This window comes from Platichthys flesus, chromosome 9 (assembly GCF_949316205.1).
Source record: "Platichthys flesus chromosome 9, fPlaFle2.1, whole genome shotgun sequence".
Classification (NCBI taxonomy): Eukaryota; Metazoa; Chordata; class Actinopteri; order Pleuronectiformes; family Pleuronectidae; genus Platichthys; species Platichthys flesus.
Genome location: NC_084953.1, coordinates 24,096,872 through 24,109,348, shown reverse-complemented (window position 1 = coordinate 24,109,348; position 12,477 = coordinate 24,096,872). Strand labels below are relative to the sequence as shown.

The following is a 12,477-nucleotide window of genomic DNA, read 5'->3' as shown; positions in this document are numbered from 1 at the left end:
TAAGCATAAGCTGATAACACAAACAATTGTCATCTTCTGTGTCTTCATTGAACACACCCATTAAATATTCACCGGGCCAGTAAAAATAAAATGAGAATCTTTCGATTTAGGAATTGGGTGAACCTTCTCTGGCAGCAGTGGCATTAATGAGTTACCGCAGAGCAGTCTTCAGACATCCTCTGACACATTCTTTGGCTGTGGGGTGGGAGCTTCCCTCTGTGGTCAGTGCAGTGTCTCTACTGGATTAAATTCTGGGTTCTGAGTGGGCCACAGCTGAAGGTGGATTTTCTTTGTCTGAAGTCATGTTGCATTAGTTATGACTCAGTGTTTAGGGTCATTGTCCAGCTGCAGCACCCGACATCTACTGCGCTTCAGCAAGAAAACACCTGCATTCTGCATTGTGTCATACGAGTTTTGTCCGCTTGGCGGCTCGATAGGGTGAGTAGCCACAGAACTAAATCATACTAAATATTTTGACAAAACATTTAAAAACTAATTCTAAACTCTTCGAGATGCCTCAATTAGCTTTTGTTAATGTAAAAGAGGGTTTTAACAAAGTGTTTTCTCTACTTACAGTGTTCATGTTTGACTGATGTTTTCAATAAAGACAAGAACAATAGAATGAGATGAGAGTTAATAGTTCAAGCTGTTTATTTTGCTTATAGTTGTAACTAAGATAAATATCTGACGGGATATTAACACATCCTACGGAACTGCAGGTAATTAAAAAAATTTCACTTACTTTCTCTTGCCATTGGAGGCTCAACACAGCTTGACCACAGAGAATGACAGCTGCATAAATCCCCTGAGTTCAAACTGTACCAGAAGCAATCGCTCTGTGAGTCTGCACCACAGATGTAACCATGAGTTAGGTTTTAATTCCTCTCCTCTAAATGTAGGAAGTGACTCTTCTTCTTTGGAAACGCTGCCGATATTCAGCTTGACATCCACAACAGGGGCGCATTTTTCAGCAGATGTCGCGCTCAATAATTCACACATTTATTCAGAGGCAGCACACAAAAAGGCTTCATAGAACTTTCTCCTTCGAAACTTTAATTCCCCATATGTGCCATATGGACTGGCTGAGATTGTTGGTTGGGTGCACATTAAAGCTTCTTTACATGGCTGACATATAACTATTTCCTTTAAAGGGGCCATGTAGGGGTAGAGCGGTTGTCCTCCAACCTGAAGATCTTGGGAACGGACCATCACCACTAATCACTCCAGGATTAGCGGTTAGTGATTAGTGGTGATGGTATATATAGTGGTGATGGTATATAAACACATATATATATATATATATATATATATATATATATATAAACACACTACTTTGCAAACACACAAAACACAAGAAATGTTTCATTCACACAGGGAAATTGACAACCAAGACGATAATAATATACTAAAGCTTAGGAAAAATGTGTCCTTGACTTAGCATTAATTAAACAAAATGAAGCAGAAACTGCATGTCTGCAACAGAGTGCAAGCTCAGGCTCCTGGACTGTCGGCAAAGAGATTTAATTGCTGAGGTGTAAAATCCTCCGATATTAAATTAATTCTAAAGAGTACTGGGCTGCTCAAACAAGAAATCAGAACAAGCACGATCCAGCATTACTTTCCTCGTGAGTATGTCAAAGGATCTATATGGACACTTGTAACCGTCCGTTCCTGTCACTAGCCTGTTCAACCCTGTGTTTCTTAAACTTCAGAGGGGATTTTTCAACTTCCGCATTTCTTGAACTAGTATCGATATAGAGCCTGGTGTTCACGCAATACTAAAATGACCACGGGAATTTCAGTGGCCAGTTCCTCTGAAAACAGAACAGACAAAACATCTCCCATCACAGGAGGAAGAATCTTGTGCCTAATCTACCTTTAATAAAATGTACAAATTTAGTCTTGCATGATGGATTTTCAATATAGGTTGAGAGTTTCAAAACCAGACATGGTCAAAATATGTATGTTTGCTTTATACACAATCATATGTTTCACTTTGGACCAAGTTAGAGACACCTTTGTTCATTAACACTCTAATATCTCACAACCCAGTCTCAGACAAGAACAGCTTATTCATGCGGCTGTCATTCTTCTGAATCGCCGTGGTGCAGAGTTCATATGTATTTTTCATATTAGGGTAAGGGTTAGATGAATGTCCGCCATGTTTTTTGTTTTCACGAAGAGAGAGAAGCGCATAGGTCACGTGTCCCCAGCCCTCCTGACTCACAATTACCTGGAATTCATACGAATTCTAATAAATTACTTTTAGTAGGATTTCCTACGAAATTTTGATGAGACCAGCCTGATTACTGAAAGCGCTTTGTGTGAGGAGAACAGAGAAAGAGCGAGAACAACAAGAAGATTTTTTTGAAGATCGATCAATGTGAACACGTTCAGGGGTCTCGGGAGGAACATTGAGACATTTTGAGACGCCCATTGGAAATTCCTCCAGAATACGTTAATTTTCACCACTGTCTAACTTTCTGCCAATTTTTGTAAGCATTTGATTATGTTAAAGCCCTCAAAAAGCCAATTAATTTGCCTGAATAATAATAATAATAATAATAATAATCATCATTACAATTTCAATAGGGCCTCCCACTGTCAGTGCTAGGGCCCTAACAAGGGCATTAATAAGGCAGTAACAGTTTTCTGAAGTTACACAGAGTTCTTAGTCTGCTACTTATTTAACTCCCTGAAGGGAAAAGAAGACCAAAAAAAAAAAATCTACTACAAAGGCAACACCGCAGCTTTGAAGACAAAATGCAGTGCTTTGTTTTGGGGCACTAAATGTATGCTGAGGCGACACTAAGGTAGTTTTTGGGGTGTGCAGTCATGGTTAAATGACTTTGTGTCAGCATGTGGGACTGTATGTGTATTTGTGTATTTGACAGCAGTACAAAACGTCCTGGCAGCTCTGGAGCCTTGAGAGCCTTTAGTGTTGTTTCCTGTCAAAACCTTGTCAGGTCACTCCAGTTGTTTTTCATCTCTTAGAACAAAATAGAACAAACTAGAATATAAAAGAGAAGAAGCTGAGTGAAGAGTCGTGTTTGAAGTTTGTAATCACTGTGGTCCCTCTATGACAAAATATTTCTGAATGAGATAAGAATTTGATTTGAAGTGACTTCACAGGGATATAAATTATGAATATTGTGGTGACATGTACATGACAGTTGCTTCTTCCTCTGTTTTTCACCTCAGAACACCGGTTTCCTGTCTGAGGCCCAGTTCTCTGTGGAATCGCCAGAGACCCTGGACCCACTTTTCAAGTTCCATGAAACCATTGCGAAGGTAGGACCACCATACCTATTCCTACTTCTACCTGCACTATGACTGGTGGGCCTTCCAAATCATTCAACAATAAACGAGTATCTCACAGTTCAATGTGCAAAGAAAAGCAAAAGGCAAGGAAAAGGGAAAAAGAGAAAACAGAGTCCAGACAGTGGCTCTTTATCAAGATGTTTCCATCTGTACATTAGCACAAAGTGATAAGTGAAAGTGAGACACGTCAATTCATAATATAGCAAAACTGCCTCAATCTCGTAATTTAAATCTGACGGTCATTTATTTGAGGTCTTGTGATAATGTTGCCCCGACATGCTCCGTGGCGCTCAGAATCCCCCGCTGTGCCCTCCCTCCTCCTCCTCCTGTTGCTCATGTAGCTGAGCACCAAACGGCTGCAGCCACTTCTTCTCTGACCCGCAGCATCAGACAAACAGGTAATGACGGTGTTTGTGCAATCCTCCGACGTTGTTTGTTGATAAATTAACCACAGCATTACCGCCGCTGAAAACATTACGTCGCCACTGGTCCGACGTTTCCTAAAAAATAAACAAACAGAAAACTCACAAATTGATTTTTTGTTGTTTGAACACCTGCCCCCCAAAATGTATGTGCAACGTGCCTGCTCGTGGTTAAACTTTGTTAGAGCAGAATCCAATAGAATTTAAGTCAATAGTGAGTCCTTCTTCAGACATAATAAAACAACAGAGAAAACAAGACAATGCTCCACGCTGCTCCTTGGGTGTCATACAAGTTTCCAGAAGCCCAGACATTCATATTCGACCCAAAACTGCCTCATTTACACCATGTTTTCAGCCTGAATGTCCACTGATATATTCCGACAAGGTGCATTCAGAGACTGTCGAAAATGCTAACGACCGCTAGCTTAGCCACTTCTTTTGGACGTTTAAGTTTAAAACAAATTTGAAATGACCTTGTGCCCACTCATCAGCTAATAAAAGGTCCTAATAGAGTGCTACAATGAGCAAAGAAGGAAAACAGCAACATGTATTTTATTCATTGTAAGACACCTTTATTCACTAGTGTTTGTTGTTACTTCAGACCTGCCTGAGAGAGTTGTCCTCTCTTTAGCTTGAAAGTCTTAAGCGTTTGACCGCTATTTGTGTTGAGTTGTGGTGAAGCACTGGCAGCGTCCTATTGCGGCTGCTAGGCAACTGCAAAGCCAGCCACTGTCAGTTGATCAGCTGGTGTGGCAGACAAAATTACCGGGGTCATTAGGTAAGTAAAACATTAGAAATGGCTCCATCCATTGGAGCTGCAGTAATCGAAGCCTACTAGTGTTTGATTATAATGTGTGTAGATGAAACAGGCTGTGCAGGGACAGCCAGGACTGATGTTACTTTCAGTTCCTAACTCAACAGATCTGATGAAGAAAGCCATTTTGCTTGCGAAGGTTAAACAGGTTAGTGTTTGATATCAAACATGATCATTGTGCAATTCACACCAATTACTAATTTCCTCACTTAAAATTAACATTTTACATTGAACATGGAAATTGGTTCTATCATAACCCTCCTTCCTTTGCTGCCTTTTTTCACAAGTAAAAAAATACGTTGGTGGCGCGTCCCCTTCATCCTTGGGGAGACGATTGAGACGTGTCCGACATCTTGCTCTCAACTTTGAACGTTTTGAGGCCATCATTCAATTACACAAAGGGCTTTGCATGTGAGAGTGAATTCAGACACAGCACTGGCCTCCTGTTTTCTTCATTTTGCAATTCAAGTTAGAACTTTTCTCTTCTACAATGACTGTGTTAAAATCAGATAAAATATAGCCTGGATGCCAGACGAACTTAGCCCCGCCCACAACATTTTTGGTCGGGCAGTTCGGTCTGGAGTCGCTCCGTTGGGAAAAAATGATTCCCGACCGGGCCAATCAGATTGTCAGGGCGGGCTTTATACGATGATTGACAGATGATCAACGGTAACGTAATCAACCACGTCATCACCACATTGCCCTTGGGTTGAATTCGTTTTCAACTAACATGCCTGCCGCTGGCGAGCTGAGATGTGTAGATGCTGCCATTGAGTCTGTTTTAGAAGACATCAACAGCGCATTCATTTTGAAAGAGGAAAACAGAACGTGGAGGCGACGCCAAAGCACTGCGCTAATCCCTATAGCGCCGGCGCTTGGCTGTTCACACCGGACACTGAAGCGACGCTGAACCGCCGGGCAGCGCTAATAATATCACCCGTTGATCCAGTAGATCGCTGCACGGCTTTGTGCCAGTCACACCGGAGGCTGAAGCACCGCGCTGCGCCAAGGCTGCCTTGGTTGTAGGTCTATCCAATTGAGCGAAGAGGAATTTTACTTCCTGGTCAGTTGAAACACGCCCCATAATCACAGCCCAATGAAGCGGTCTCAGACTCACATTCTGACTAGAATTGTGAGTCTGACAACGTCAGGCTAGATAAAATATACACTGCTGACGTGGACTGTTGCCAAATTGGGATCTCTATCTCAGCTTACAGATTGGACTCTTTTAAAATAGCCCTCACAGTTAGGAGGAACTCTCTCATTGCTTATAAATGCCACCAGTTCACCACAGCTGCTGCCACTGTAGAATAGCTGTCACAGTTTACAAATTACATAACGCACATTGACATTTTCATTATCTATTATGGAGAGCCGGCTCTAAATGAAGACGCCTCATTTTGATGTGTCCTTACCTCACATGTGTGGAAGTATACTTAGGGTGCAAGTACTGCCTGGCAGGAAAAGTGCACTGCCACATTTTCAAAGCTGTTAACGCGGACGGATCAACTTATTGAGTAGTTCCAATTCCTCAACGCCCCCGTCTCAAACAAAGGGCCTTGTATTACGTACAGCAGTACAGTGTATAGAATAAGACAGAAGCAGTTTAATTGACGAGAGATCTTCTTTTTGTGCTTTAGGTGCTAACTATTTGGACATTCTGTATGGCATTGTATGATAGTACATTGCCAATTCTAAGCCTGCCTGTTTGGAATGGCTGTTGTCCAATTCTGTGCAAATGCTCCAGAGCAGCTTCAGAAGCGTTCCTTGTAATTAGTGAGTCCTCCTCAAACAGTTCTACAATATACTGTCACTTATTAATGTTTGTTTATTAATTTGTCAATGTTTTTCAATAAATGCTATTGAATTTGCTTTATTGGTTCCTTTGTGTGGTTTATACAGTTTATGTTTTAAGAGTGTAACGTTTTTGTATATTACATTTCAGAGATGCGGTAAGTTTTCAAAATAAAAGCTCAGCAATTTGCTTGAGCATTGCCGCAACAAAAAGGACATTGTGCTTTTACTTGCCAGACAGGAAGAGATTTTGTGAATGTGTTTGTCAGGGTGAGGATCAGCACCCGTAGCTAGTCTGTGACATTCTGTCATTTTAGTTTGTTGATTTCAATCTCTTTGTGTTTTCTGTTTCCTGTTTTATTTTGTAGTCTTGTTTCCTTGTGTGTTTTCAGCTTCTCGTGTGTGTTCACGTCCTGTCTCAGTTATTGTCTTCCCCAGTCGTCATGTGTTGCACCTGTGGCTTATTACCCCTGCCTTCCCTGTGTCTCTATATAAGCCTCTGTGTTCCCCTTTGTCCTTTGTCGGTTTGTTACTCTTTGTCATCTAAGGTTTGTCCTGTCCTGCTTTCCCCTTCTCACATTACCGACTGAAGGCACAGTGCCCCGCCCACACTAACTACTATAAAAGGCTGATCAAAAATCTTGGGACTGAATAATCCCAACACAAATGCTGATGAAATAATCTGGTTATACATTATAAAAGTAATTTTTTACAGTTTTTACTGGCTCTGTCAGTAATTTTCTGCTCCCCTCTGTGTCTATCATTCACACTGTGCACTGCCAACTGAATTGAGCCAGACCGAGTGAGCCCCGCCATTACCTCCGGCTCTCTATACATTGTCTTGCTGTTGTTCGTGCCCAGTTTGAGTTTACGTGCGTCCGACACTGTTTGTGTGTGTGTGTGTGTGTGTGTGTAAGTGTAAGAGAGAGTAGAGGGCGAGCACCGTCAGGATTAGCTGAATTAATGAATGAATACGTGCTCTCTGAAGAAAGATTTAACTCATTATGAAAAGTATCGATCATTATGTGTTGATCAGTGTTGACATTGAGGGGTCCTGCCAAACAAATCAGAATTGAATCTATAGTGGGTTAGAGACATCAGCTGAGTCAGTGTCTCTTTGTGTCTTTAGAGAGAGAAAGAGAGAACATGTTATAGATACGGTCTTGGGAAGTTAAGATTGAATAAATGTACAATAAATGTACGAAAAGATGTCATGGTATCACTAGTGGTCACAAACACCACAGGGTACCTTTAATATTAAAGGTTAAAGGCAGGCACAAAGTTCTGACATGCACGTGACATTTCTCCTTCCTTTGCTTCAATATTTACGCAAAGGTCCCAGATTATTTTATTTTAGCCCTGTGTGAAGATTTAAAAAAAAGAGCAAAACTGCTTTCAGCTGTGGTTGTGTGCGTGTGTGTTTGTGTTTGCGTGCGTGCACAGTATAGGTTGTTATTGTCCACTGTGCAGGCGACCTTCATGTCCATTCCATCCCTGCTGTACAATGATTGCTTGGATAAATGGCGGATTCTTGGCAGCTCATTTTTCTCTGATGTTCTTTCTTTCATGCAAAACCCCTTACCTACCATGGAGAAGCAGAGAAAAAGCTTGGCAATAACCTGAAAAACCAATACTACAATAACTGACTAAACACATTACAGTGCTGCTTGCGTTAAACACTTGTCATATTTGACATCCACTGAGTTGAGGGTCAGGGGCTTTCTGTAGGTCGGGACCACTGGTGCTTTTTGCATTGACTCGCTGATATACAGTTCACTGCATTCTTTCCACAAGTAACAAAATATATCCATTTGTAACTGCATTCACCTGACACCTTGGTGAATGTTTGGGGGGTTCAGGTCACAAACACGATCTGAATAGAACCGCGTAGAGATTATGTATTGCTTAAAGCTGGAACTTGGTTAAGGTTGGGAAAAAATTGTGTTGTGTGGAAAGTACTACTACCTTTGGGCATTTTCTGAAATGACAAACATTTTGTTCATTTGCCTGAGGAGGAGAGTTTCACTATTCCGATATAAAACTACATGTGTAAACTTAACTTATTGAAAACCAGCTCAGCTCTGTTTAGATGTTTAGTCAGAACGTATATTCATGGTTGTTTCTGTACATAGTGTGATCACTGTAACCGAACATATCAGTGGTTGGATTTGCAGTGAGAATAATATTTCAGCTCAATTCTGTTTCGTTTGTATAGCACTAAATCAAAACATTAGAGCTCCATACTTAAGGGGAATCTCATCGTGAAAGTTCTCTTGTCTCTTTGACCCAGGTGTTACCACTTAGATCACATAGATCTTTTGCCAAATTAAAATATGTATTGCGCAGCATCTATTGCCCTTCTGTCCGACCTGGGAGAGCGATCCCTTACATGCTGCTCCCTCTGAGGTTTCTATGTTTTTTCCACTTTAAATATTAGTTTTAGTTAGTTTAGGTAGTTTTTCCTTATTCTTGTGCCATATTTCCTGTTGGCAGGTCCTGTTTGTAACGTAGCAATTGGTGTCCCAACACCTATGAACAAATTACCTTGATAATGACCAAATTATAAAAATCTGATTATTAAACAAATTATCATGTTGTTAGATGTGCATTTTCTCAATATTTCCAAGTTGAATTATAAAGATTTGGAAATGAATGGTATCCTTGGAAAGTGTAAATCATGCAGAATGTGAAAATACATCAGATTTGACTCCAGCTTATGAATTGGAGTGAAAGACAGAGATTTTGATGCAAATCGCAACAACAACTATCTTGTCACAGCTGCCATTCTCCTCACTCATTATATTTGCCTCACATCTCTCCTTCCGCATTCACACCTCAACTCCCCCATTTTCTTAGTATTTACTCAAATTGACCTCAGCCGGCCCAAATGTGTTATTTCTTCATTTACCTACGACCTCAAGCTTTTACATGGTTACAGCTTGATTTATCTTAATTTAATAAATCATTCTTATTTACGTCTTCTCTGTAGCACTGGCCTATTTCCCGGTTACAATATGTGTAAATGATACACAAAAGCAGAAGTTTCTCATCCTATTCTCACCATCCTGGCCCCTGTATGGTCTTTGTGTTACACTTGTAAATTGATGAGATGCTGTGTGATGGTGTGGCACTAGATCGTATGTTACAAACTGTGCAGCATCTTTTTTCCAGTGCCATGGACAGTGGCATCAGGTTGTTGTGCTTGTGATCACAGCACAGGTGTGTCCGTTTATTCTGACTGATTGAATCTCTGCCCAGGCGGACGTTTGGTGCTGCTGTGCTGTGAAAACCATGTGGTTAACCGAACTAAATGTGCATTTAGGAATGAGAAACAAACAAAATGTTGTGACGAAGGGCAGATGGAAGGTGGCAGAGATGATGTTGTGCACGCGAAGGGTTCAGTGTGAAAGATTTAGTTGGAAGGGGTCTATTTCCAGAAACTGAATACAAAATAATCCCAGTGATGTTTTCAAGAGTGTGTAATTATCTAAATTGTACACATTGTGGCTTTCTTTACCCTTTATATTTAAATACTCTTGAGCAGGTCCTCTGTGTTACTCGACTTATCAGATAATAATTATTCAGTATGGGAAAAACATTATATATTACGTTGCTCCCCCTAACTTATACTGTATATACATGCATATACACACAAAATAGAAAATTAAAAATAGACAGTAGCCTTGGTTGTCTTTCAAACAACCCACACTAGCCAAGCTATACATTTTATCCATAACAAACACAACATACCATGTCAAATCAAAAGATATCTCAAGTTCATTTGTCCCCTTAATGGCATCATGGTGCTATGAGTTACCTCTGTGCAGCAGAACAAAGACCTTGATAATTCCCGTACTGAAATTGATGCACTGCACCAGCAAATTGCAAGTAATGACCGGACACAACAAAGTAAGAAATGTGCTCTGTTTCAGTGACGAAGGGCACAGTGTGTTCCAGACGAAAAATCACACGGCATCAGAAAGTTCAATCTAATTGAACTTGAGTCTCAGAATTGAGAGCCCATAAAAAGGTTAAATTTATTATACAAACTGAATGGTGGTGAATGAGAAAAGCTTTTCAGCAGTTTACAAACAGATAGATCTCTAATGAAAAAGTTTAAATTTCCATTTTGACTGTTTTGTTTATTGCTGTTTTGAGGTATATTTTTGGCCTTGTCCGATATCTGATCGTAACTCCTGCTTAGTTCAGGACTCTGTACTAACAAGCCACTTTCAGGTCTGATTAACTCTGAAAGACAAAAAGCCACAGTAGGCAAATGATGTATAATACCATACCGAAAAACCATAATCACTATTTCTTATATCAGAACTGTATCATCCCCAAAAATTGTCAAGGTAAAAAAATAGGGCAACATATTATTCTCTCTCTCTCCAGAGCTGTAAATCTTGGTTTGACTTGTTTTTCAGTTCATTTGGTGCCGCAGCAAAATGTTGTGATGCTGTCCCGTCTTATAGTGAGGGGAAAACTTGAGTCGCTGACATCACTCGCATTGGACATTAACTGTCATATTCATTTGTTATCCCTGATGTGTGGTCTGAATTACAATATAGAATAATCAGGAATATGATCTAAAAATCTATTTAGCAATGAAGATTGAATTAAACTGAATTTTTCGGTTTTATTTCCATGTATCACCTTCTGCTTCTATTGTGCTGCACAATGTGTTCCTCTTCTCTGTCTCTCTGTTTCCCTTTCTCTCTCTAGCACTCACACATATATACACATACACATCCACCCCTAACTCTCCATGGAATGGTGTATGTGCATTTTTAGTGTTGTAGCTCAGGGACTGTGCTTATGCTCTCCGTCCCTGTACTCATTTGTCAAGTTCAGTTTTGGACGTAGCTCGGTTGGGAGGGTTCAGGGAGGCAGGTGGCAACAGCAGGCATCTCTCCCTCCCTCGCTCTTCATCTTGTTCTCGCTCTTCTCTTGTATCCATTGCTCCCCCGGCCTCTCTCAACGTCTCTCAGTGGGCCTTGTACTCTGTGCAGCTAATTTTTTAAAGCAAGACGTTGTGTGCAAGTTGGTTTCCCCCAACACCAGCAAGACGAGGCTCGCAATGATTAGGCGAAAGACCAACAGCCCTGGCACGCTCCTTTACTGGTCCCTGCTGCACACCGCTGGGCATACACAATGGAACTGGAGAGGTTTGAGAGTGCCTGTGTGTTGAATATAAAATACATCTAGAGAAATTAAATTACCTGCGGGAGAGAACACAACATTTCCTAAACGTATAGAATATACATTAGCCAGATGCAAAATCTGTAATATTCCAAATTCATCCCTCTATGTTCCTACCTGAGAACTCAAGTAAAACAAAGCATTGCTATCTGTTTAAACCATTCATATAATGATTGATTATGATGGTTTTGCGTCAAGACCCTCTAATGTTAGTCCCTTGCTGTGATGAGTAACAAGTCTCCTAACCCTACCCAAACGGTCAATGTTTGTCAATGACCTTGATTTGGAAAACTTCTCATAATAATCATAATAACAGTCATAGACTGTATCGACAAGCTATGTTGTCCATCCAGTAAAAATAGACAAAAAACCGAGAACACTGGTTCAGGCATTTATAATGTTGCATTCCACATTGCCTCAAGTTCAATAAAAAAAAGGGAACTTCAGATCTGCTTCTTCCATCTCAACATGCCTGGCCGCTCACTGCATGAAATCGATGCACTTGTATTATTTTGTGAAAAAGTAAAAAAGATTGGTATTAAATTATTCCTCAATTTCAACTTGATTGATTTCATTATTCAGACAAGAGGTGGAGCTGCCAGGTGCAGCAGACAGAGGTAGGAAGCAGCTTATATTTAAAAGGGCTTCACAGGGGTTGTCAAACTGGGTTTTATGCAGTTTCTTCTTGATGATGATGATGATGAGTATTGAGTGGAAGTGGCAGATCCAGTCAGCGATACCTGCTGGATGACAGAGAACAGAGAGGAAGCTTATTTACAAGCAATTTACAAGTATCATTGAAATTGATTTCATGTCCTTGGCTTTGAGACAAGCACAAATGGAAGGATAAGGAGATGAAAAAAAAGAAAAGAAAAAAGACAAGGAGAGAGGAGGGCCGGATGTGAACAGAGCAAACAGAGCCAA

General features: G+C 40.6%; 1 protein-coding gene across 1 annotated transcript in view; it reads left to right on the top strand.

Moving 5' to 3' along the window:
- Positions 1-12,477, top strand: part of LOC133961268 (inactive N-acetylated-alpha-linked acidic dipeptidase-like protein 2) — a 376,914-nt gene that overhangs the window by 297,270 nt on the left and 67,167 nt on the right. Inside the window, exon 13 of the mRNA XM_062396349.1 lies at positions 3,202-3,291. Within this exon, the coding sequence (XP_062252333.1) occupies positions 3,202-3,291 (90 nt within the window). The remainder of the gene's footprint in view (positions 1-3,201; positions 3,292-12,477) is intronic.